At 45.1% G+C, this 26,682-nt stretch overlaps 1 protein-coding gene across 3 annotated transcripts in view; it reads right to left on the bottom strand.

The window, feature by feature from the left end:
- The window catches only part of JAK1 (Janus kinase 1), a 93,558-nt gene that overhangs the window by 34,533 nt on the left and 32,343 nt on the right, over positions 1-26,682 (bottom strand). The window contains exons 2-4 of one of the 3 annotated variants that reach the window (XM_034779921.1): positions 4,731-4,810; positions 3,677-3,875; positions 1,388-1,511 (exon numbers count right to left, since the gene is read on the bottom strand). In XM_034779921.1, coding sequence (XP_034635812.1) covers positions 1,388-1,511; positions 3,677-3,875; positions 4,731-4,736 — 329 coding nt within the window. In that variant the 5' untranslated portion in view covers positions 4,737-4,810. Of the gene's footprint in view, positions 1-1,387; positions 1,512-3,676; positions 3,882-4,730; positions 4,811-26,682 lie in introns of those variants that run through there. The other 2 variants (XM_034779922.1, XM_034779923.1) reach the window with 2 other exon arrangements.

Genomic DNA, 26,682 nt, shown 5'->3' with positions numbered 1-26,682 from the left:
AAAAACCCTAATGTTCTGAAATGCAGTTGGATACAGTTTTTTGTTGTTGTTTTCAACCCATTTTAACAGGAAAAGGCATTAACTAACTTTAATTTGCTTTGAATGATGATAACTTTATGCTAGCATGTAAAACTGGTAATGTGTATGTGGTAGGCATGAGACTGACAACAACATGGACACCAGCGCTTGGGTCATTCCAGTACTTTTGACCCAGATCCCCGCACTGGAAGGTGACACGGAGGCTCAGTAACCTGGTTACCAAGCTGCCCTCTCTCCTTCTGGAGGGAGGAGCCAGGTCTGAGGAGTTCCAGAGCTTCCAAAATTCAAATTATATGTAAAAACAAAATAATGACTTTTGTAACACCTAGGAACTTTTCGGCAAAAGTCGGTAAAAACTGAAATTGAAGGGCCTCACTTACAATGTACAGGATGTTGAATAGTAACTGTATTGGGGTACAAGAGGGGAAACAATTAACATGAAAACACCAGGGAAGAAAGACGAATGGGGTCTGTACTAGAATTTCTACCAGATCCAAAGGGGAAGAAAACCTTCCCTAGGCTGCAAAGTGATGGTGAATCTGCTCTCCAGCTGCTACTACAGCTGTCTGCACTCTCCTCTGAGGAGGAGAGGAATGGTTGGTGTATCTATGGAGTCACAGGTCCACTAGCCCCCATGTGCTGTGGCTCAGGAATTACCAATAAAGTACAACCTGATGATGTGCAGATCCCTTTCACAGAGTTCTGAATTTTCCTTGTGCTCTCTCCCATCCCACCATGGAATTGCACCAGTTCCCCTTCGAGCTGAGAGCGGGTGTTCAAACGCACTGGCATGACTTTGCTCCCATTAAAGTTGATGGGAATCCAATGGGAGCCAAGCTAAGCCAACGCTGAACAATTTTGAACCTTCTCCTTCCCCCACTCCCCGTGTGGGGGAGACACAGAATTTGGCCCTTAACTTTTCAGTGCCTCAGTTTCTCAGTGTATACAACAGGAATAACAACAGTATTTTCCTACCTCACAAGAACATTTTGTGAAGCTACATTCATTAATAGTTGCACTCTGAACACCTCAGATGGAAAGTGCTACAGAAATACAGAATATTACGATGTGACCATGGCGCTCAGCTGTTTGCACTCTGAATTTTTAGTTAGTCCTGTCACTTACAGCTTTGTGGTTTGGGGTTGTTTTAAGGTTATGTAGAAAATGCACACATTCTGGAGACCTTTTCAGCCTTTCCTGTTGTTAATCTCTCAACTTTGCTGTGAAAGGTTTTTTGCTTTTTTTTAAACTGAGTTCAGCTCTAAATGTTACACTAGCCACACAATTCTTGAAAAAACACGCACACTGGAATCTTGAAATAATTCATCTTTCAGTTATCCCAACATACCTCATGCGATAATGGAGCCGGAGTGCTGTCTTGTCATCTATTTTGAAGACATGGTTTGGTGCATACCAGAGTTTTCTACTCTCCTCAAATAGTGCAAAGAGATTGTGGCACAATGGAGATACAGCTGTTAAAAAGAAAAAATAAATGAATGAACTCACAAACTGAAAGCTGAACTCCACTTTCAACAGCTCCCAGGAGAGGGAGTGTGCTATTAAAACTGTTCAAAATTCTGTGATTTATTTCTTTGGTTTGTTTTGCTAAAACCAAAAACATCCCTTTTCCTTGAGTTGAAGGGTAGGAAAGCAAGTGATGTCACTGTCCCATCTGAGTTTACTAACCCACCACAGGGTTTTCCAACAAAACACGCCTGTTGACTTGTTTCTATGTTGTTTGTTTTTAATGAAGACAACCTCCCTTTAAAATATAACAAAAACAGGTTACAGTGTCTTCACAGGGATGAAGCCATCTAATTTCTCTGTTTTGGGTTTCCTTGTCAATAAAAGAAGGGTGCACTATCTGACAGCATGTACATCACAAGGACCCTGAACTTCAGGAAAGCATCTCTATTTAGGACAACACTGAAGCATGTGCTTAAGTGTTTCCTGAATTTGGGCCAAATCCTGAACTTCTCACTCAGTTTTTACTGAATCCATTCTCAAATAAATGCTTAATTCCAAAAATATTGAGGAAAATAAATGCTGACTATGTCAACTGTACAGTTATACAATGTGGGGCAGGATACTCGCTGCTCTCTCATGTAATCCAGCAGCACTGGAGGCATATTGATGGTATAGCACCATAAGAAAGTCATTTACAACAGAGACTAGTTTCAGAGGCTTACTGAAAATCTAGCATTTCACAAAATGGTAGGCTGACAGCAGCAACAAGGAATTAAAACAAACAGGACTTTTGGACCTATAAATCAGGTGTCTCCTATGGGTCTAGCATAAAAGAAGGTGGAAGGAGGTTCCCTTTGGTTAGTCTCTAAGGTGCCACAAGTACTACTGTTCTTCTTGTTCCCTCAATCACACTTTGAAAATTTTGCAACTCTAACTAGATGTGGTTAGAAATTAGACACCAGAAGTTACTGGCAATGGACAGTGTGTGTGTTAGAATAAATACAGAGGCATTTGACAGCTTTTAAACTATTAACATAAATAATAAATGGATTTAAGTATCTGCTGTAATTTATCATAAATGGTTTTCATTAGCAGCCAACTTGAATATATATTTGATGAAGTTTAACCATGAGATTTCCCCTACCCCCATCCTGAAGAAAGGGTAGAGTAACTAGGTGAAACAGATGAGGAGAGCACTGGATGTCTCAACCGCAAAAGGGAGATGGGGGGGAGGGGATCCCAACTTTTTTTTTTTTTTTTTTTTGAAGCTTCAAGGAAACTGTGAACAGACATAGTCATAAATAAGAGCCTGATTAAATGGCCTGAATCTCCCCTCAAATCAAAGTATGTTGAAATAACTCAGCTGAAGACAGTGGAGTGTAAAACTGTTGTAAGCAAAAAGATAATTGGACCCTAGTTACATAGGTCCCATTTCATCAAAGCACTTTAACGTGGGCTTAAATTTCATTGACTTCAATGGCTTACTCATCTGTTTCAGTATTTTGCTGAACTGAGACCATAGTGGAAGCCACTAGATACACTTTTTGTTGTAAATTTCTATATAACTTGAATTGTGCATAATTCTAATCTCACTTTACAGTACACTAGTGTATTACTAGTATTGTACATACCAGTGACCATACACATGGAAGTGAGAGACGAGGGTGGGGAAAAACAGGTAACAAGATGAGAGAAGTATCAGGGAGAGAGGGGAATGGTTATTTTGCCAGTTAGCCCAACTGCCATCTTGTGAATCTATGTGCTTTGGTATTGCAGAAAGGGTTTCTTAACAGGTTTGCCAACTGGTATGTTACAGTGAAAATAGCCTTGTTTAACTGTGTAATAGGATACCTCTTGAAAGACAGCCTAATCCTGCTCACGTTAAAGTCAATGATAAATGGAAGTGTCAGTGTTGGAGTGGAGGGTCATGGCTTTTTGCCATCCCTCTAGGATCCTTGGATTTTAGATAAAGAACCAACAGCTCTTCGGCAGAGGAAAGTCTCATTCTCCCTTCTCCCCATGAAAGAATCAAAAAAGAATTCCACAAGAGGTCCCTTAAAGTTTTCTAGCCCTGACCCTACCCCGTGAGTACTTTTGCATGACCAGAGAGGGATGAATTTTATTTATGATACATTTTGTCTTAGTAGTAGCTGAATACTGCAACACTCACAGCACTTCTGGGCAGCTTCAATGCACAGGTTTTCTGCTGTATACTCGCCACTGGTGTACCGAATGGGAGGCTTCTCTTGCAAATAGAATAATATTTCCAATCCTTGCTCTTGAGCTTCTGTGGTCACTTCGCTTTTTTTTGAGTTTCTCAGTTTTGCACAGAAAGCCATGGCTTTGCAATCTTCTTTTACATTTAGATACTGCATTCAGAGAGGAAACAAATTCACAGAGAAAACGTGATGACAAGTTTGATATTTCACTCAAAGCTGAAGCCACATTCAGGTCTCAGGCTGGGGTGCTAAGATCGAGGTTTTTGTTCAGGCCAAACAAGTGAAAATTATTTCAGTATCTCTTCACTTAAGTAGGCTTCTGAATATAATTATGGTTTCTCAACCTTTTCAGTTTGGTGATCCCTAATTAAAATATAAGTATCAATGGCAACAATGCTCCTGCCCCACACATACCCCTACATTGACGTTTTGGCCACAACAAAGTTATTCAAAGAAAATAAAATTTCCAGCTTTAGAATTGTAATAAAAATTTCAATGTCTTGCAGCACCCCCATTCCCAATTATCTTTAGTAACACCATCCTGGGATCACAACCTACTGGCTAAAAAATAATATAGATTAATTTTTAGATGCCTTAAAGAAATTGACTAACTTGCTTTTTCAGCTGAATATGTTAAAAGCAGCTAAAGCAACTAAATGTTTGTAACACACTTTTCTTCCTTTTCTTAAACTTGATGTGCCATACCAAAAGGGGCACTGCTTTTTCCACCCCTCAAAATGTAACATTAGCACTAGACAGTTTTAATGCAATGTCCTTAAGATTGGAATGTGCTACATATGCAAACTTGACAAAAATCAGGAATAGCACCTTGCATAATGAACACTGTTTGGAAGGAAACAGCAATAGTAGAGTTAGACTGGCAAAGAACCCAGGTTTTATTGTGGGAGGAGTCCTAAATGAATGCTTCTACTGACGTCTAATTCCATTACAAATTAAAGCCAAAAAATATAGCCTCCATAAGTATTTCATAAAAAAAACACACACCTGCATTTATCTGAATGTCTGGTCTTCCAAAACAGGAGAATGGATTTTCTTCAAACTTTCCAGAAGCAATTCAACCCTGTCTGGGAACAAGGAGAAGAAATGTCAACTCAAAAGGGAGCTGTTTTGAGAAGTTTTATAAGCCAAAACATATATGGACATTCAACCAACTGCATTGAACGGGAATCTTTCCATTGACTTCAATGTGCTTTGGGATATGCAAAGAAGCCAATAATTATTTATGCACAGAAAGATAGAATTTAAATGCAAGGATTTTAACAGGGCAACTCACCTAATGATAAAGACTCCCTTTACGATAAGAGTCCCTCATAACTGGGGCTTACTCTATTTTAATATGTTTGTGAAGCCATAAAATTAAAAATCCTGACAAGCGCATATATAATGAATCATAAAAATTGTACCGCCGCTTTAAAATGAGAAAGAAAAATAAAAAGCCTATCCTGGCTTCTTGTAAATCTTATAAGTCAGAACTATTGCTTTTCAACTCACTGCTCTTTTGCTACACTTAACTCATAACTCTTGTTTCCAATTATAGTAACAATTCCAGGAATACCAAAGAACAGTAAGTGCTGTTTCATTTACAATAAACTTCTGGGGACAATCAATGTCTGCTCAATAACTTGGCATTTATTACATAGTCTTCTTGATATTATTGCGTTCAGTACCAAAATACATTTTTTTAAAATACGTCTTGAAAGAAAAATGGCATAAAATCATTTAAAATCCACACACTGCATTTCAAGCGTCTTTCGTACGTCTTCATTAAGAATATTTACTGTCATTGCTATAACAATCGTGTTATGTACACCAATACAATGAAAGAATTAAAACACTTTTGGGGTACATTTCAGATTAACTAAATGCTTCCCCACCACACGAAAGGTAAAGATGCCAGCCCTAACAGCCAGTGCTGGATCACTGGGGGTAGGGCTGGAGGACCAATGCTTTCTTCAGCCAACAGCACATGCTTTTTAAGAGTAGCTGCTACTGGCAATCATAGTCCTAGGACTGGCTAGTAGCCAGCCCAATAATGATGACTCTATAGGCTGGTAGTGGCAGCCCTTTTCTACTCTACCTCCTGCTGCCTTAGAGCCAAGGGAGTGGGGCTCATCGGGGGTAGGAGGGATTCTGAGTGCAGGGAGGTGAGGTGAGGCGGGAGGGTCTGGGTATGAGGAAGTCTGAATGCGTGGGGGTTGGGCGGATGGGGGAGCAGCTCCCTATACAGGGATCCCTCCCCCTGCAGCTGAGGAGCAATGGGTGTAGGAAGCAGGGGTAGGGGAGGAGTTTGCAGAGCTTCCTTCAGCCAGGGGAGAAATCTGGGGATGGGTCTGACCAGGCCCCATATACCGTGCAAGGGAAGAGGAAGTCCTGTCCTCCCCAGCCCAGCCGGGACTAGTAGCTGAGCCTGGCGCAAGGTAGGATCCACCAGCTAGGTCTTCCCCAGTCCCGCCTCCTGTCCCACAAGGATTTACCGCTCTGCCGGCTGCCCTGGGCTCCTGAAACATATTGTTGGAGAGGGTCGCATGACCGCTCTTGTGGCTTCTCTTTGCTTCCCCATCAGAAAGTCATTCTTCTGCGGGGAAGCAAAGAAATCTGCAGGGGACATAAATTCTGTGCATGCCCAGTGGCGCAGAATTCCCCCAGGAGTAGAATACTATCCCAGACCAGGACCTCACTGTGCTAGGTGCTGTGTAAAAAAAAAAAAAAAAAGACAGCTCCTGTCCCAAAGAGCTTACAATCTAAGTGTGGGTTACAATAATAATTGTGTACACACATGTGCATATATATTGTGTGCCTGAAACTTTCAGATTCTAGATCTAATTCTTTTTGACCAAGGAACCGACATAAACAGATCTGGGACCCATAGCAAGTTTATGATGATGCTCTTGTCATCTCCAGACTGGCCTACTGCTGAGGTGGACCCTTGAAGTTTCCTCAGAAGCTGCAACTAATGTAGCATGTAGAGGCCCACCATCTAAATAGTGCAGACTAAAAAGAAATCATGCACACAGTGTCAGTCAACTCTAGGTCTACTCCAAAGTCCTCCTCTCAACCTTTAAAACTATGGCCTAGCTCTCTTAATGATTGCCTCACTCTGCTCCCCACAACATCTGCTATGCCTAGTGACTATAATGTTACCAGACATTTGTGATGTTCAGTCATAGGGTATTTCCAATGACAAGTCAGCAGTTAACAGAACAATCATGATTATGGAGACAGGCTGACAAACAGGCAGCTGCTAAAGATAGTCTCAAAGATGAAATGGGGCATGCCCACCACAAACAGTGGTTTTGCCTGGAGATCCAGGTGTGCTTGTAATGAACCGAGGACCCCCTACTGGTGTGTTGTGTTTTTTTTTTTTTTAATTAGACCCATTGTTTGGAGCCATTCCTCAATCCATGAGCTCCACTTGCTTCACTTTTCATAACCTGTCTGAACCAGAACTGGGCTTAAACCAGCCAAAGTTCAGCTCAAGGTCCAAACTCTTAGGCTGTTTTGATCTAGTGGGTAGATTAATCTCATTATAAATAACAGAAGCCAGCCACAACGTGTAGATGTAAATTTCCCGAACAGTTTTTTGTTTGGAAAATTTTCTGTTTTTTAAATATTACTCTCTTGAAGGCTTCACAGTTTTAAATTAAGATTTCTTCTATGGTATTCCTACAATCTGTTAAAAATATTTATCAAAGTCTGAAATAAAACCTGCCATATTAATAACCTAAAGCCAAGAAAACACTCAAAAGTAATATTTGAGCAACAACAACAAGAAGTCATAACCCTTGCTACCAAGCAGCACATGAAAAAGGAGTGTGTATCGGCGTGGTGGTAAGCCTTGGGATTTTTGCAAAATGGGACCCTAGCGTTAAAAAAAATCTAGCCTTTCAACCGGACCTGCTGGAAAACTCCAAGAAACATTCCATTTAGAATTAAATCTGGCTATGTCAAATTTTTCTGGACTTCTGTTTCCTAACTTATTACTACAAATACTTGTATGAAAATTGCAACAGAGAGTCCTGACATGCATCCGACAAAGTGGGCATTCACCCAAGAAAGCTTATGCTCCAATACATCTGTTAGTCTTAAAGGTGCCACAGGACTCTCTGTTGCTTTTTACAGATCCAGACTAACACGGCTACCCCTCTGATACTTGTATGAAAATTGTTTCTCAAGAGTTCATTGGCTTGTGCTGGCTATTTCGTCCCTATCTGAAAAATAGTATTTCCTTCTGTGGCTTCATAATCATTTCACACACCAGCTCTTTGTCAAGTCACAAATAGTAGATAATGGGCTATATTCTACTCTGATACAGTTACATATGTCTAAACCATATGTGAATGGATTCCACAGGAGTAAAAGAGGAGAATCTGACCACTTCACTACAGGTGTGGAATAAGAATGAGAAACAGAAGTATTCTGAAAAACAGAAGTCATGTCTTTGTGCAGCAATACAGTATGAGAAAAAGAAATACAGAAAACATAACTATTTATGTAATATTTTTTAGTAGAATTTTGTTTGAGAATTTTTCATGAAAGGTGACAGTAGAACTGGTTAGAAAATGGGTTTTCCTGCCAAAAGTTTAACCTTTTTGTTTAAAAAAAAAAAAAAATCTTTTTTGACAAAAAGTCAAATTTTTCCATGGAAAGACAGTACTTGTGAAAAAAAGACGGTTACTCACCGTTGTAACTGTTGTTCTTCGAGATGTGTTGCTCATATCCATTCCATTAGGTGTGTGCGCGCCGCGTGCACGATCGTCGGAAGATTTTCTACCCTAGCAACACCGGCGGGTCGGCTGTGGAGCCCCCTAGAGTGGCGCCTTCATGGCGCTGAATATATACCCCAGCCGACCCGGCGCCCCCTCAGTTCCTTCTTGCCGGCTACTCCGACAGTGGGGACGGGGGGCGGGTTTGGAATGGATATGAGCAACACATCTCGAAGAACAACAGTTACAACGGTGAGTAACCGTCTTTTCTTCTTCGAGTGCTTGCTCATATCCATTCCATTAGGTGACTCCCAAGCCCAACTTAGGTGGTGGGGTCGGAGTGAGACATTGCTGTGTGCAAAACCGCTGACCCGAATGCAGCATCGTCCCTGGACTGCTGCACTAGTGCATAGTGAGCTGTAAACGTGTGGACTGATGACCAAACCGCCGCTCTACAGATGTCCTGTATCGGAACATGTGCCAGGAAAGCAGTCGAGGAAGCTTGGGCCCTCGTGGAGTGAGCGGTGAGGTGCGGTGCTGAGACACCTGCCAGGTCATAGCAAGTCCGGATGCAAGACGTAATCCAGGAGGATAGGCGTTGTGAGGAGACCGGTGAGCCTTTCATTCGGTCGGCTACTGCAACGAAGAGTTGCGTCGTCTTTCTAAAGTGCTTTGTGCGGTCAATATAGAAGGCCAGGGCCCTTCGTACGTCCAGGGAATGCAAACGTTGATCCTGGCGAGTGGCATGTGGTTTGGGGTAAAAGACCGGGAGAAAGATGTCCTGGTTAATATGAAATGTAGAAACCACCTTAGGGAGAAAGGCAGGATGTGGGCGAAGCTGCACTTTATCCTTATGGAAGACTGTGTAAGGGGGCTCAGATGTAAGCGCCCTGAGCTCAGAAACGCGCCTTGCTGAGGTGATGGCTACGAGGAAGGCTGTCTTCCAGGATAGGTACAAAAGTGAGCAGGTGGCTAGTGGTTCGAATGGAGGACCTGTGAGTTTGGAGAGAACCAGATTGAGATCCCACGTCGGGACGGGATGACGCTGTTGCGGGTACGTCCGGTCTAAGCCCTTGAGGAATCTAACAACCATCGGGTTAGAGAATACCGAGGACGCGAGTTCCCCTGGGTGAAAGGCCGATATAGCGGCCAGGTGAACTCTAATTGAAGATATCGCCAACCCTTGTTGTTTTAGGGAGAGGAGATATTCCAATATGAGAGGAATGGGTGCCTGCAACGGGGACGTGGCTCGTTGTTCGCACCAACAGGAGAACCGTTTCCACTTGGCCAGGTACGTGGTCCGTGTTGAGGGTTTCCTACTGCTCAGCAGGATCTGTTGGACAGAGTGTGAGCATTGCTGCTCTGCCTGGGTGAACCATGGAGCAGCCACGCCGTGAGGTGGAGTGATTGCAGGTCGGGGTGACGCAGCCGACCGTGGTCCTGAGATATGAGATCCGGACATAATGGAAGTGTGATCGGTGTCTGAACCGAGAGCTCCAACAGTGTGGTGTACCAATGTTGTCTCGGCCACGCTGGAGCGATCAGAATTACCTGTGCCTGGTCTCTGCGTAATTTGAGCAGTACCTTGTGGACCAGAGGAAACGGAGGGAAGGCATAAAACAGGTGATCTTTCCAGGGAAGGAGAAACGCATCCGAGAGGGAGCCCGGAGCTCGACCTTGTAGGGAGCAGAACATGTGGCACTTCCTGTTGTCTCGGGATGCAAACAGGTCTATCTGGGGAAACCCCCACCTCTGGAAGATGGAATGTATGATGTCCGGACGGATAGACCACTCGTGCGTTTGGAAGGACCTGCTGAGTCGGTCCGCTAGAGTGTTCTGGACTCCAGGGAGGAACGATGCCGTGAGATGGATCGAGTGGGCGATGCAGAAGTCCCACAGGCGAATGGCCTCTTGGCATAGAATTGACGAACGTGCTCCTCCTTGCTTGTTGATGTAAAACATGGCCGTGGTGTTGTCGATGAGAACCAGCACACAGCGGCCACGTAGGAGATTGAGGAATGCCTGGCACGCCAGGCGTACCGCCATCAGTTCCCGAACATTGATATGCAGGGCTAGCTGGGGTGTAGTCCACAGGCCCTGGGTATGGTGTTCGTTGAGATGGGCGCCCCAACCCAGAGATGACGCGTCTGTGACCAGGTGCAGAGAGGGTTGTGGGGCGTGAAATGGCATCCCCTCGCAGACCACATTGTGATCTAGCCACCAGGTGAGGGAGGCCAGGACCGAGTTCGGGACCGTGACTACCATGTTCAGGCTGTCCCGATGTGGACGGTATATTGATGACACCCAGGTTTGAAGTGGGCGAAGCCGAAGTCTGGCATGCCTGGTTACGTACGTGCAGGAAGCCATGTGACCCAGCAGGGTAAGGCACGACCTCACCGTGGTAGTTGGGAAGGCCTTGAGCCCTTGAATGAGGTTCGTGATGGTGCCAAAGCGGTTGTCTGGCAGGATGGCTTGTGCACGTCTGGAGTCTAGAACTGCGCCGATGAATTCTATTCTCTGGGTAGGTTCTAGAGTGGATTTGTCCTTGTTGAGTAGGATGCCCAACTCGTGGAATGTGTGCACTATTCTGTGGACGTGAGCTTGAACTTGCTCCTTGGTGCGACCGCGCACCAGCCAGTCGTCTAGGTACGGGAACACCTGTATCCCTTGCCGACGAAGGTACGCTGCCACGACCGCCATACATTTCGTGAACACCCTTGGGGCCGAGGATAGGCCGAAGGGAAGGACTGCAAATTGGTAGTGCACCGTGTTTACCACGAATCGCAGGAAGCGTCTGTGAGGCGGGTAGATTGCAACGTGAAAGTATGCGTCTTTCATGTCGAGGGCGGCGAACCAGTCTCCAGGATCGAGGGAAGGGATAATGGCCCCCAAAGAGACCATGCGGAACTTCAACTTTACTACGAATTTGTTGAGTCCGCGCAAGTCCAAGATGGGTCGCAGACCTCCTTTGGACTTGGGGATCAGGAAGTAACGGGAATAAAATCCCCTGCCCCTTAACTCTATCGGAACCTCCTCTATGGCCCCCATGGCCAGGAGCGTAGAAACCTCCTGTATAAGAAGTTGCTCGTGAGAAGGGTCCCTGAAGAGGGACGGGGAAGGGGGGGAGGAGGGGGGGATAGAAGAAAACTGGATAGCGTATCCCCTCCCCACCGTGCGGAGGACCCAACGGTCCGAAGTTATAAGGGACCAAGCACGGTGGAAGTGGGAGAGACGATCCCGAAAGGAGGGGGTTGGATCCTGGGGAATGACTGGGGCGCCGTCCTCGACCGCACCTTCAAAAGTTCTGTCTAGGACCTGAAGGTGGTCTTGGTGGCCCTTGGTTCTGACCAGGTTGAGGGCCGGTCCACCTTCTCCTACCGCCTCGTCCTCGCCTCCGGGCCGAGTCTTGTCTCTGTCGAGGCGGGGGGGGGTAGAAGCGCTGAGGCTGCGGTCTAAATGGCCTGCGCTGAGGGCCCACAACATGCATCCCGAGGGAGCGCATGATTGTTCTCGAGTCCTTGAGGCTCTGTAGGCGAGAGTCCGTCTTGTCCGAGAACAATCCATGCCCTTCGAAGGGGAGATCCTGTAGGGTTTGCTGCAGCTCCGGAGGCAAACCCGAAACCTGAAGCCAGGAGATCCTCCGCATAGCGATACCCGAGGCCATGGTCCTCGCAGCCGAGTCCGCTATGTCCAAGGAGGCCTGTAGGGAGGTCCGAGCCACCTTCTTACCCTCCTCTACCATGGCCCCAAACTCTTCCCTGGACTCTTGGGGAATCAACTCCTTGAACTTCCCCATAGAGTTCCAGGAGTTAAAATTGTAACGGCTCAGGAGCGCCTGTTGATTTGCCGCTCTGAGTTGCAGCCCACCGGCTGAGTAAATCTTACGGCCAAACAAATCAAGGCGCTTGGCCTCTTTTGATTTAGGCGCTGCCGCCTGCTGTCCGTGGCGCTCCCGTGCGTTCACCGATGCTACCACCAGTGAACACGGTTGTGGGTGGGTGTACAAGTACCCGTAGTCCTTTGACGGGACAAAGTACTTTCTTTCCACCCCTCTCGCTGTGGGTGGAATAGAGGCAGGGGTTTGCCATATCGTATCCGCATTTGATTGTATCGTGCGGATCAGGGGTAACGCTACCCTCGATGGGGCATCCGCTCCAAGGATGTTCACGATCGGGTCGTGTACCTCCACTACCTCCTCCGCTTGCAGGTCCATATTACGGGCCATCCTGCGCAGAAGATCCTGGTGAGCCCGAAGATCTATCGGAGGAGGGCCTGTGCAGGATGTGCCCGCCACTGCCTCGTCTGGCGAAGAAGAGGAAGATTCCTCCGGTGGAACCGGATCCAAGGGCCGGTCCTGGTCTCCCTGTTCCCGGGTTGGAGCATCACCCGCGTCTGGGTCCAGGGCGTCAGGTGCGACGGACACGGAAGCCTCCGTGTCCCCTGGCGGAGGCCGAGAGATGGTGGACTCCGGGGCCCTTCTCACGGAGTGACCCGAGCGAGAGGTCGAGGGAATTGGAGCCCCTTGCTCCTGGTGGTACGCCCACGGGGTCCAAAACGACCAGTGAGATGGGCCATGGGAATGGTCCTCCGGCATCCCCTGCCAATGGCCCAAGTCCTGTTCCTCGGCTTGCCCCTGAGGAGGGTATGCCGATCTCGACAGGTCCTCTGATGAGCGAGACACCGATCTCGATGGCCATGGCGGTGCCGAGAGAGTCGGGACCAATCCCGTGGGCTGCGGTGCCGCACGGTGCCGGTCCGGAGATCTTCTATCTCCACGCGGTGCCGGCGACCGGTGCCGGGACCGTGACCGGTGCCGATGACCTCGTCGGTGCCGGGAGTCGGATCTGGACCTCGACGAGGACCTGGAGTATGCCCGGTGCCGGGAGCGGCCTCTCGACGTCGAACGTCGACCGTAGCGGTGCCGAGAACTGCGTCTCGACGTTGATCGGTGCCGACGATCATACCGGTGCCGAGACGTCGAGCGGTGCCGCGAAGATGATCTTGGCCGCGAGTACGACCGGTGCCGAGGTGATATTCGGCGCCGGGACTGCGAGCGGCGTGGGGACCTGCTTCGGGACCTGGATCGGTGCCGAGGTTCCAGCCCTTGCGATGGAGGGCGCAACAAGGCAGGTTTCCCCCTCGACTGGATCGGGCAGGTCAACGGTGCCGTCGGTGCCGTCGGTGCCGGTGGTTGGGGCGGTGCCGGCTCCGTGAGAGCTATCAAGTCTCTCGCCGCCTCGAAGGCCTCAGGAGTCGACGGGAGGCACTGAATCACCGCCGGTCTCGGTGGAGACGTTGTCCGTACCGGACTCAACGGCTTCGGCACCGGAGTCGACGGTGCTGGAGGCACCTGTTTCCGGTGCTCCACCGGCGGACGCGGCTCTACCCCCGGCACTGGGGGAGCCGGCGTCTTCGGCACGGTGGTCCCCGTTTTATGGGCTTTTTTATGCCCTGGGGATAACGAACGGCGCCGAGGCACTTGCTGTACCTGCGGTGCCGACGAGGTCCGGTGCCGGGGAGGCTTGTCCGACGCCTCTCGCGTGGTCGTCGCTGCCGGCGCCGCCGGGGCACTGCGCACCGAGGCGCTAGGTGCCGGGGCCTGAGTAGTGGATGGACTCAGTGCCGCCTCCATTAAGAGTTGCCGGAGCCGAAAGTCCCGCTCCTTCTTGGTCCTAGGTCTGAAGGCCTTACAGATCTTACACTTATCTGTTTGATGGGACTCTCCCAGGCACTTCAGACAGGAGTCGTGCGGGTCACTCGTGGGCATAGGCTTTGCGCAGGAGGCGCACTGCTTGAAGCCGGGAGCGTTGGGCATGAGCCCGGTCCCGGTGCCGGGGGAGAAAAAGGGGGGAGAGACCCCCTTAATCCCCTGAACTAATATAACAACTTTACAACTATTAACTATTTAACTATTAACTATTTAACTATAAACACTAAAACTATCTAACTGCTATAACAAATGAAGCTAGGGAGAGTGGAGATCAGCTATGCCGCGCTCCACAGTTCCAACGACCGTCAGGGGCGGTAAGAAGGAACTGAGGGGGCGCCGGGTCGGCTGGGGTATATATTCAGCGCCATGAAGGCGCCACTCTAGGGGGCTCCACAGCCGACCCGCCGGTGTTGCTAGGGTAGAAAATCTTCCGACGATCGTGCACGCGGCGCGCACACACCTAATGGAATGGATATGAGCAAGCACTCGAAGAAGAACTATTTAATCAAAAATTGAAGTTTCCTTCGAAAAGCACTTTTGATGGAAATTTTTCCACAAGTCCTATAACCTGGTCACTCAGTTCCAGCCTAATTTATAGCCACACGTTACATTTTGGGTTATCTTCAAGAATTTTAATGACAATATTCTTATTACATGAATTCTATGAAATTTAAATGTTTTAAATTCTTATGGAATTTACTATTTTCTGTTACTATGCTGCTTGCTTCTTAATTAGAAATAGCAAGAAGCACAGAATTCCTCCAAAATAGGTTAATCTAAATATTTACCCATTACTCTGTTTAAAAAAACAAACAAACTTAAGTTGGTCTACATGAGCAGGTTGCACCAGTTTAACCACATCTGTTTAGTTCCCTGATGCAACTTTTCTCATACAGACAAGGCCCTAGTGAAATTAGGACATCCAAGAGATGGGAAGTAGAGGAACAAAAGAAAGGGATTCTAAATGCCAAACTGTTTAAAACTTCTTCGTTTGTGGTTTCTGAACTTTATAGGAGTTTTGCTCTAGTAAGGTCCGGAGGGTCTTTACTTAACTCTAATACTTAATGAACACAATCTATTGGTTAAAGATTTAACCCTTCCACATCTTCAATTGAGTTGTGAGATCTCCCACCAAGAAGTCCATCAGCAAAACCATGGAAGACCAGACTTGACATTCCTTATATTTCTAAGACAAAAAACAAGAATATCCACCCCACTACCCACTGGTTTTTGTTTTTGTTTTTTTAAAAAGCCTTTCAAGCCTTCTATATAAAAAAAAGGCATAACACCAATGTTTTTAAAATTCTTTGCTGATCTCTCCTTGAACCAGAAACAAGAAGCCAATGGATTTATTAGAAGAAATGGAGTTGGAAATGAATGGAAGCTTAGGCCTTGCCTACGTTCCAGACTTCTGTTGGCATAGCTATGTTGATCAGGAGTGTGAGGTGATGTAATCCCTGACCGATACAGCTGTCTCAGCAGAAGCCCCTAGTGTAGGTTCAGTTATACCAGTAAAATTGCACTTTATGGGTATGGCTTGTTTTGCTTGGGGGATGATGGAATATGCTATACTTACAAAAGCACAGTTCTGTTAGCATAAACTGCATCTACAGTAGAGAGTTCTGCCAGTATCATATACTGGTATTCCTAGTCCAGTAAAGAGCTCCTATTGTAGACATGGTCTTAGACAGATATCTCCTGTGGGGGGGAAGGGTGGGGGAGGCAAACATTTGGGGGCTGACCCTATAGTCCTTACTAGGGCAAAACTCCCATAAAGTTCAAAAAGTCTTTCCCCTAATTAAGGAAATGCAGATCAGGTGCCTAACTGGGAAACTAGAAGAAGGATTTGGGGAGAGTTTTTGATATGTTGAAAGTCAATGGGACCTGTTCCCTAACTTTCTTAAGCACTACTGAAATTCCCAGTTTATGGCTCAAACGTAGTATGGAAGTTGGACCATCTAGATCAGGGGTTCTCGCAACAAAATTTTTGGTGGCCTCAGAGTGTGGCCACCAACTCTTGCTGGTGGCCGCACTTACACTTTTTCTTAAAATTATTAACTTTAGGAAAAATAAATAAAGTAATAAGCAAATATATACATCCAAATCATTGTAATATATTTATGTAAGGTTGGGGTTTTTTTTTTTTTTTTTTTGCAGATTCAATAATAAAAAATCATGCACAGTTATCTCTATTTTTTTACTGGACCTAACAGAATAGAAACACAAATAAGGTGCTTTGCACGTTCTTGTCTTTTTCATTATTATTTCTTTTGCTTTTTTGGTAAAAGTGGTTGTTTGTATAACTATTCTGAAGCAAATTTAAAAAGGCTTTTACATAATAGAAATCCAAATAATAATGAAAAACATATCTGGGTGGCTTGGGTCTGGGGTGCAGTGGGATAGGGTGGTGGGGAGGGGAGGGAAGGGGAGGCATGGCTGCAGCTGGCCCAGGGTTCTTCCAGGCAGGTGGTGGGGACTTGGAGCTTCAGCCAGCCCGGGGTCCCTCCAGTCACGGGGGCGCTCAGGGCTTCTCCAGGCTTGTGGCTTCAGTGCAGGGGGGCTCGGGGCTCCGGCTGCGGGGGGAGTGCACGCAGAAGGGTTGGAGTTGGGGTCTAGCCTCCCCAAAGAGGGGCTCCACCCACTGCCCATGTGCCCACTGCTCACCTCCTCAGTCCCCCGCCCGCCACTCGCCTCCTGTGTCCCTCCTCACTCCTTCACCCGCTGCTCACCTCCTGTGTCCCTCCTCACTCCCCCGCTTGCAGCCATACCCCCGTGCCTGCCTTGTCACCCTGCTGCTGGCTCACCGCTTGCCTCCTTACTCCTCTGCTAGGGCGCTCCCCCCCACTCGCCTCCTCACTCCCCCATCTGCCCGCCTCTCGCCTCCTCACTCCCCCGTTCACAGACAGACCCCTCCCCACCCTGCTGCTAGCTCGTGGCTCGCCTCCTTACTCCTCCACCAGGGCCCCCCTGCCACTCGTTTCCTCATCCCTCTGCCTGCTGCTCGCCTCGCCCCTTGCCTCCTCACACACACCCGTGCTCACCTCCTGCCTCCTCCACTTGCAGCCAGTTCCCCCCCCACCCGCTCACCCTGCTGCTGGCTCGCCGCTCGCCTCCTCGCTCCCCCCCCAGACTCCCCTGCCCGCTGCTCGCCTCTTGCCTCCTCACCCTCGCTGGTCGTCTTCTCACCCCCTCTGTGCTCCCTCATCTTGCTCCTTAAGAGTTGTGTGTCCCACCTGTGTCTCCAGAGAGGCAGCACATGCAGGAGCAAGAGGGAGGAAGGGGAGGGACTGATGCTTCTCCCCCCCCCCGCCCCGCCCCACTGCACGGGAAACTGCTTTGGCCGCAGGGAAACTCCCTGGTGGCCGCATGAGGCCACGGTGGCCGCATTTGAGAAATGGTAGTCTAGATGAAGTTCTGGATCGGCTGCAGACTTCCTATGGGATGCAGGACAAGCTGCGTAACATCTCTGTACCTCAGTTTTCCAATCTTTAGAAATGTGATACAGTAGAACCTCTGATTTATGAATACCAGAGTTAAGAACTGACCAGTCAACCACGCAGCTCATTTGGAACTGAAAGTACGTAATCAGATAGGAGAGACCAAAAAAAAGCGAACACTGTACAGTACAGTATTAAATGTCAACTACTAAAAAAATAAAGGGGAAGCTTAAAAAAAGATTTGACAAGGTAAGGAAACTGTTTCTGTGCTTGTTTAATTTAAACTAAGATGGTTAAAATCAGCATTTTTCTTCTGCATAGTAAAGTTTCAAAGCTGTATTAAGTCAGTGTTCAGTTGTAAACTTTTGAAAGAACAACCATAACATTTTGTTCAGCATTAGAAACATTTCAGAGTTAGGAACAACCTCCATTCCTGAGGTGTTTGTAACACTGAGATTCTACCCTATGCTTATTTTGCAGTTTTGAGAGTAGTAATACAGTAACATTTGCATAGTGTTTTGAGATCCTCTGATGCAAAGCACTATAGAAATTCTAATTGGGTAGGATTATGAGAAGGTGAGAACCAAGATAGCTTGAGGACACAGTTTACAGGATAGGGATCTGTCCACTGTAATCTCACTTGAAATTACTATAGTACATTAAATGGTGTGTGATTTTTGTTGTGAATTTTGCTTCCCTTGTTTTATTACTAGCGGCACTGGTACAAAAATAAGTAGTAGTATTTTTAAACAATCATATGGATCCTACTAATAACTCCTTATGTAATATTCTGATCAGTTGGTTGCTGGGGATGTTAGTATCCGGTCAAACAGGTCTGAGTACAAATGAGGAATTAAGAAGCAAGATAAACTCTTCAGAAAAAAAAGAGCCCATTTTCATGGGCAAAAGTCACTAAAATGAAGGGAGAGGACAATCCCAGATAGTATTGTTTCTAAGGAGGTTTTTCAAAATTTTCTTTTTAACATAAAATTTGTGTTTGGTTACTAACCACTGTAATGGTGGAGGAAGTAATAACAAGGTAATTTACTTGTGTAAATGTCATTTGCCATTGTTGTAACATATTGTTAATTTATCTGTAAGGAAAATGATTTTCCAACATACTAAAAGGGATATTTGTTTGCGGTGTTGTAGCTGTGATGGTCCCAGGATCTTAGAGAAACAAGGTAGATGAGATAATATCTTTTATTTATGGCTGTCGATTAATCGTAGTTAACTCACGCAAATAACTCCAAAAAATTAATCACACTTAAAATTTAATCATGATTAATCACACTGTTAAACAATAGAATACCAATTGAAATTTATTAAATATTTTTGGATGTGAAAACATCCAAAAATATTTAAATTAATGGTATTCTATTATTGTTTAACAGCACGATTAATTTTTTTAATCGCTTGACAGCCCCTACTTTTATTGGTCCAACTTTTGTTGGTATAAGAGACAAGCTTTCAAGACAGAGACAGAGCTGTTCTTCAAGTCAGGGATATTTGATTGTCATAGAAACTATACATTGGATTCAGAGTTTGTGGACTAACGCATAACAAGGTGGGCAAAGAAATTTTTAGCACAACTTCCCCATAGTAATTACAGTGTTAGGCATTGTACATTCAAAGCGGGTCAAGGAGTTCTACTTATTACACTCTACCTTCTTCTCAGTTTTTTAAAAACCATTTAATATAGAACTCATTACAATCAACTGCTATAGGGAAGCTCACTTATAGTCCCAAACTAATACAATGCAACTCAATGGACTTTCACATCACTAAATGGATTCCACTGTACTAATCCTCTGGGCTATATATGAATATACCCAAAACAGTCTAAAACCACAAAGGCCTTAACTAAACAAGGGACATTCTTTTTAAAACAAAAACCGATGGTATTCAGAGCACATCCACATCTAAGAGTCCATAGATTTGTCCAACTAGGCCCCAAGCCCTTGAGGTTACAGAAAAGAGAAAAGCATTAGTTCAGGGTCTCTCTCTCCCCCAGACTGTCCAACTCCTTTTCTGACCCTTAGCAGGGCACTGTGTCACGGTTCAAGTCTCCATGTCTCAAGCTCATTATTAGCTTTGCTGGCTTGCCAGGTACAGTAATTGAATAATTTGAAATCTCCTGCTGTTTGACTCAGCCATGGAACAATTCATATTTGTATGTAGGGGAGTGGGAGGGATGTTTCTTTCCAATAACATTCCCAAAACAGCATTAAAAGTATATTAATGCTGCAAAGTCACACACCCAAAGGTTAGGAAATGGCAGCAATAAGGCTGCCTGTGCAACCTTAATTCAGCCCTCTTCTGTGTATGCCTTATGATACAGTCTTTAATTACATAATCACATTGTATTTTCCCCCAGGACCCCTGCCTCATTTAGTGCCCAGGATGGACTGTGCTCTTTGAATGAGCAGCTATTCAATAGTCTGTTTTATATTCATTATTCAATATGCCCTCATGCCTTATTTTCTGCATAGTATTCAAACCCTGCTCTGAATCCATAATCATAATTTCCTCTGGGCCTTTCTATGGCACTCACTCGGAGAAACGGCTGACCCGTGTTTGCTGAAATTTTCTTAAACAAATCAGCCTGAGGCAGACATCCTGGAAAATTTCAGCCCAAATTGTTTACGTGTGGCAAAGTTCTAAGCATCTGAAAACCAGATTTTATAATGAGATATGTCTGGCAGCCTTAACTACAGGCAATACTACTTGCACTGCTTATGAGCAAATAGACATATTTCCAGTTTTAACAACCGAATCCTGCAGAAAGGATTTGCTCATATGGAGTCTGAGTTCAGTGGGACCCCATGCTGGCATGATGCCCTGCACTGACTGACTGGGGCCATATTCAATATTATATGGGCTCAGTTTCCTTGAGTGAATTGAGTGATGTCCATTTCCTATCCCTTTCCAGCTTGATTTCAATAGCTTCTTTGAACCTAGTTAGATGTCATCTTTTTATGAAGATCTTTTCTTAGCCTACTTGGACATCCAAGTAAAGTTCACTTTTTTATTTTTTTTTAATCTGTAACTAGCATTCTTCTCACAGACACACTCCTCTACATCATACCAGGCATATTTTCTGTCTTTCCTAGCTGAAATTCTCTAGATGCTAACTAGGCTTCCATTGCCTTGGCTGGTGAGGTCAGGGTAGTTACCAGCAATTTTTCATAACCTGTTTCTAGGATATTAAATTTAAAGAGACCATATCTGAATCCTCCTTCCTTACCCACACTTTCCAATCTATCAGTCATTTCAAATGACATAATACAATTCCTGGGCAGATACTATCCAATTCATCATATTCTCATAAAGTGTTCAGTCAATATTGAGCACTTTCCCATGTTTAGGCAATTTAAGAAAACCACTATGACATAACTGAAATCTGCACTTTAGTTCTAGTCTCCTTAGATGCACATAAGCATAAATACACCTCTACCTCGATATAACGCTGTCCTCGGGAGCCAAAAAAATCTTACTGCGTTATAGGTGAAACCGCGTTATATTGAACTTGCTTTGATCCACTGGAGTGCGCAGCCCCGCCTCCCCGAAGCACTGCTTTACCGCGTTATATCTGAATTCGTGTTCTATCGGGCCGCGTTATATCGAGGTAGAGGTGTATTTAAATACCAAGATGATAGACACCATAGAAATACCATAGATATTTGTACACTTGTATACTCATCACGAAGCCAATGCACCAAACACTAGCCTATAGCCTTAAGGGCAAGGGGACCAGGGCACAGCCTTTTTAAATTATCAGACCTAGCTGGAGAGAAAACAGGTGTGATCCCTGTTAAGGGCTGAGCCAGCTCAGTGGGAGATATGCAGGAGGGAGGCTGGCTCTTGTGATTAGTTCTGGAGCAGAGACAGATACAGAGTGAAGGTCCTCTGGGCCTAGGGTGACCAGACAGCAAGTGTGAAAAATCGGGACAGGGGTGGGGAGTAATAGGAGCCTGTATAAGAAAAAGACCCAAAAATCGGGACAAGTGGTCACCCTATCTGGGCCCCTGCCTTTGTGTAGATCAGGGCGATAGCTTTGTTTTGTGTTACTTTGTGTGGGGGTTTTGTATGAACTGTGCCCCGAGGGAAGGGCTTGACAGAGACCTGGGCATAGCATCATGTCAGTGGAAAGAATTAAACCCAGCTTTTCACAAGTCAAACATTTTAAACAGAGTTTATTGTACATGCTGGATGCTAATTAGACTGAAAGGGGATTCCAGGCTGAAAAGCTTTTCAGGGACAAAACTAAGAAGTTTTCAGTTTGTATGGAATGGAGTGTATGGTTGATTTGACCTTAACTCTTCCTTCCTTTATTTTCTCTGCCCAGGTCACCTTTCTCTTCCTACTCTTCTCCTTTCTCACTGTGTTTTTTCACCTCTCACATGAGTTATGGAACGACAGTGGCAATGAGCCATGTCACTTTCCCAGCAATGAAGCAGCTCTTTAGGAAACCCAGCCTCTTCCCGGTGGCAGTGCTGATTTAAGGGGCTTCCTCAAGTTTGGTTCAGAAGTGGGGAAGGTGATAGCAGTATAAGTGTTCATCTCAACAATAGAGATAATCAAGAAGTGGGGAAATTATTCATTATGGTACTGTAGCGGGGCAGTCACCCTGCTTCTTAGAGAAAAGGGCTAGGCTGATTGGGGAAGCAGCCACAGCTGGGGCCATGCCCCAATCAGGCCACACCTGGCCCTGTTTTAAGGGCTCAGGGAGGTGCTAGGTCAGTCATGCTCTAGCTGTGGAGAGAGAAGGACCTAGCTGCTGGGGAGAAAAGGGTACCTGGAGCAGAGCAGGGGAACTCCAGCGTGGCAACTCCCCAGGCTGAGGCCTTGGTAAAGGTACTGGGGCTGGGAGGTGCAGCTCAGAGATAGGCAGAGGCAGCTGGTCCAACCTCCTTGCCAATGATGAGGGGCCATGACAGACTGCAGTTTACCCCAGTGAGTGGGGCTAGATGACGACTGGCAGTAGTCACTAAGCCAAGGTGGGTGAGAGGGTTTCCCTGGGAGGGGAGAGCCAGAGCACGGGGCTACTGCTGGGGCAGAACTCTGAGGTAAAGGGGTCTGGGAGGAACATGGGGGGGCCAGCAGCAGGTGAGTCACCAGCCACTCAGAGGCGCTCTGAGTGCTGGAGAGCTAATTCCCAAGACAATCAGCAGGAGGTGCCACGCCAGTGAGCCTTTACTTCGCTCCAGACACACACATCAAAATCCATGCTTTATTGGACAGTTATCCAAGAAAGGCCCCTGTAGGAACATTAGCTAAAGTATGGTATAGTATCTGTAAAAGAAGTGGAGAACTGGAGGGGGGTAGGTGGGAATTAGAGATTGCTATGGAAACAGATCTATTAAAATCTATTCCCAAACTCCAGAAAAGAACACTACAGGACATGACTGGTTTCCTTTTTGTGTGATTGGGATATTAAAAGGTTGACTTTGGGACTAATCCAATTACCATTAAACTTAACAAAAAAGACTACCACTGTCTTCTAAGGGAGTTGTAGTAGCCTCTTAATATTTAAAGACTGAAGTGTTTAGACTCTCTGAAACTGCAGGTTGAAATACCAACAGCATTGGCTCACACTTTTTCCCTTCTGAAGTAGAGAACATTGCATGAAATTCATTGTATAGTGCATGTACCTGCCAACTGTCGCAATTTGGTGCCCCAGCAATTTGCCAGAGCTATGGTAAAGTTTCAGAGTCTCCTTCTCCTCCAGGAAACAACTAGTATTCAAGCTACTTAGTTTCCTACAAAGTAGCCAGAGCATGATGTTGCTGTTTTGGTTAAATAAAACAATTTAAATGTCTGTCTGGTGATGTTCTCATCCTAATACAGCATGGCAAGAAAATCCTCCAAATATTAATGATTAATCTGTTGAATTGGAGATAGTTCCCAATGACTTCATAAATATCTCCTTCAGTTACCTTTGGTAAATGAAATAACCAAACAATCATTCATTTTCTGATATAGCTGTAAAACTAATCTGAAAAGTTTTCAAAATAAACCACTTTAAAAATAGTGTGTACCTTCTAAAAATGAAACCTACATCTATCTCTGAGTTGTGAAGAATATGTATTAAGGTTATAACAACCAACAAGAATGCAAACCATGATTAGTCAGGAAGACTTGATTTAGTGATTTAAATCATGTTGATTTAAATCAAATCCACCCTGCTCTGTAGTGATTTTTGATTCCAGGTAAATAATGGTTGGTTTTGTTTTCTTTTGTTTGGGGAGGGAGGCACAGTTCTAACTCACTTCCCAAACAATGGGAAGGTCAGAGAGTCAGTTTTTGGATTAGATATATTTCTGTTTTCAACTAATTAGTTTCATTTGCGGAGAGTCTAATGAATCCTTATATTATCTGCCTTCTCTAGAAAAAGAGGGCAAAGAAAATTTAAACCCAAATGAGCTCAGTCACTTCAATAAAGGTGTGACACATGGGAGCGCTGGCAACATATTACCATTCCCAGTTATGTGACATGGCTTAGGGTTAAAAAAAAAAAAATAACCCTGTCACATAGTTCCAGGCTATTGATGCATCTTCCCTTGTTTAAAATAATCAAATGCAAGTAAAACATATCAAAAACCACCATAAACTAATTCAGCCAATTAAATAAAACACAAATAAAGATATCTAGGATGGAGGTCAAGATAGACAACCAGAACCAGGCTAACAGATGAGAGGATTATTCTGCCTCTTATTGGCCATCGGTAACTACCATCTCTGAACCTCAGTGGCTTTCTGATCATCTGGCTGACTTGTTCACTAACCACCCTTTTGCTATGGCCTGTATGTCTACTGAGATGAATCCATCATCTGGAGCCTGTTTGCAGCTCCACAAGTTTTGAATTTTTATTCACTAAGGGCTAGTCTACGCTGGCAACGCTAAAGCTCTGCTGTGGCTCTCCCAGCGCTCTTTTAAAAAAAAAAAAAAAAAAAAACACCTCCACGAGGGGCATGGCTTCCAGTGCTGGTGCACTGTCTACACTGGCGCTTTACAGCGCTGAAACTTGCTGCATTCAGGGGAGTGTTTTTTCGCACCCCTGAGCAAGAAAGTTGCAGCTCTGTAAATTGCCAGTGTAGACAAGCCATTAGACAGGCATCTATTCCTTCTGTCAACGTACAAAAACTATCAGCAACATTCTGGATGTCTTCTAGAAACAGAGAGTCGGTGTTTTTGTTTAGATATCTTCTCTTCCTCCTGTAGGACTTACTCTCAGGGAGGTTATGAAGTATGACATTGATGTAGATGCATAGCTGTTACCTTGGCAAGTCGTTAGCCTGCTAACCACTTTGTTTGAAATCTAATACAAACAGGAGGAGAGTGTAACAGGAGAACTCCTCAGCATTCTTCTTGTATTATTGCTTCTATTCTCATTTCCTGGCGTATAGTAGCATTTCTTTTGTCAGGATTAATAGTTTTTGGCTTAAAAAGCTTGTTAGATACTGGAATTCCTTGTGTTTATAACTCTCTGAACTGATACTTCACAGTATTTATTGGGATTATCTTGAGATAGTCTAACAATACTAAGTATGGATTCCTTGACTCCATCAAGTTCTCTATTAGTTGTAATCATTTCTCTATTATTCCTTTTGACAGTACACACTAAGGGCTTGATGCGGTGTGCTTGAATGGATATATTCTAGATAATTAGTGACATAGGCCACTTGTGAATTATGAACCATCATCTACTATTGTTTCATATGGAATCCCATGTCAAAAGAACTAAAATTTACGTGTTGTTCTATTGTTACTCAATGTACTGAGCAAATAAAGCTCATTTAAAAAAAAAAAAAAAGTCCACTAATAAAATGTAATCTTTCTTGTTCACTTCAAAGAGATTTGTGCCAACCTTGAACCAAAGAGTACCAGGAGTCACATTTAATTTCAGTGGTACTTTTGCATTCTACTTCCTGTATTTATAGCAGATTTCACACTTCACTTCACTTTTGATAGCAATGATCAAGTCTGGACAAAGAAAAACCTCTCTGACTTGGTTCTTATACTTCTCAATACCCAGATGGGCACCAGACTGTGGTCAGCATTTCTGACTTGAGATTCTATACAAAGAAAATTGTCATACCCCACTCCATCATCATATACAACAGACATCCCAAAGCATTTTTATGCCTGGTAGTGCCAACGCTTTTTCTGTTAGCCATTCATATTTAATTACTCCGATATTTTTGTAAGGTTGGAACATCTTGTGTTTTTTCATTTTCAGCTTGTACATTGTTTTGGAAATGCACATTATTTGAGTCATATGTACTGTACTTCAAACTTATTGTCTGGTGCTTTTGAAAGCATGTCCACTATGAAGCTCTTCATGGACCCCGTGTTTCACGTTCAACTAGTACTTTTGCAACTTCATGATCATTTCCTGAATTCTAGAACCCTGGTTTCCACCAGGGCTTCTGTAATTTTACTTCCACAGGCATATAGTCTGTTTCTACTTCTCAATTTCTGCCCATAAATATATTCATGAAGCTGCTTTCAACCAAAACCAACTGTCAATGCTTGTGTTTCAATCTGAACACAGTTCTGTTTTCAGTCCCTCTGGAAGCGTACATCACTAGACATTTAACACAGGAGTCCTGGTAAGAGATGGCTCTCTCTAACCTGATTCCTGTCACATCGCATCGGCCAAAGCTACACAAGGTTGTGCTCTTGGCAGAGTTCAGTATCCACTCATTCCTCTAGCTGCTCTTAGTCAGATCTTGGTTTATCCAAACTAACCCACTCCTGTCTAGTTAAAGCCCCAATAGTCTTTTCCCAGCAAGGATGATTCCCGGGATATTTCTGTGTACACACAGGGAGCCAGCCCCTGTTCAGTAAGGTCAAAGACTTAGTGACGTGCTGGGAGCTGGCGGGGGATTCAGCTGGTGCCTTTCTCTGTGTGATTCATTAGTGCCTCTGGGAGCATTCATGCAATATAGCTGGGTGTGGGTCTCCACGGGTGGTTATACTGAGTGATAGCAGCACCTGCAGGGGTTTGCTGCTGGTCACTAGCAAGGCATTGTGAGAGAGCACCCAGGCTGGAGAGAGTTCAGGAGGCACAGCGGTCCCA

This window comes from Trachemys scripta, chromosome 8 (genome assembly GCF_013100865.1).
Source record: "Trachemys scripta elegans isolate TJP31775 chromosome 8, CAS_Tse_1.0, whole genome shotgun sequence".
NCBI lineage: Eukaryota > Metazoa > Chordata > Testudines > Emydidae > Trachemys > Trachemys scripta.
The sequence above is the reverse complement of the archived record's forward strand: the minus strand, read 5'-3'. Positions and strand labels throughout refer to the sequence as shown.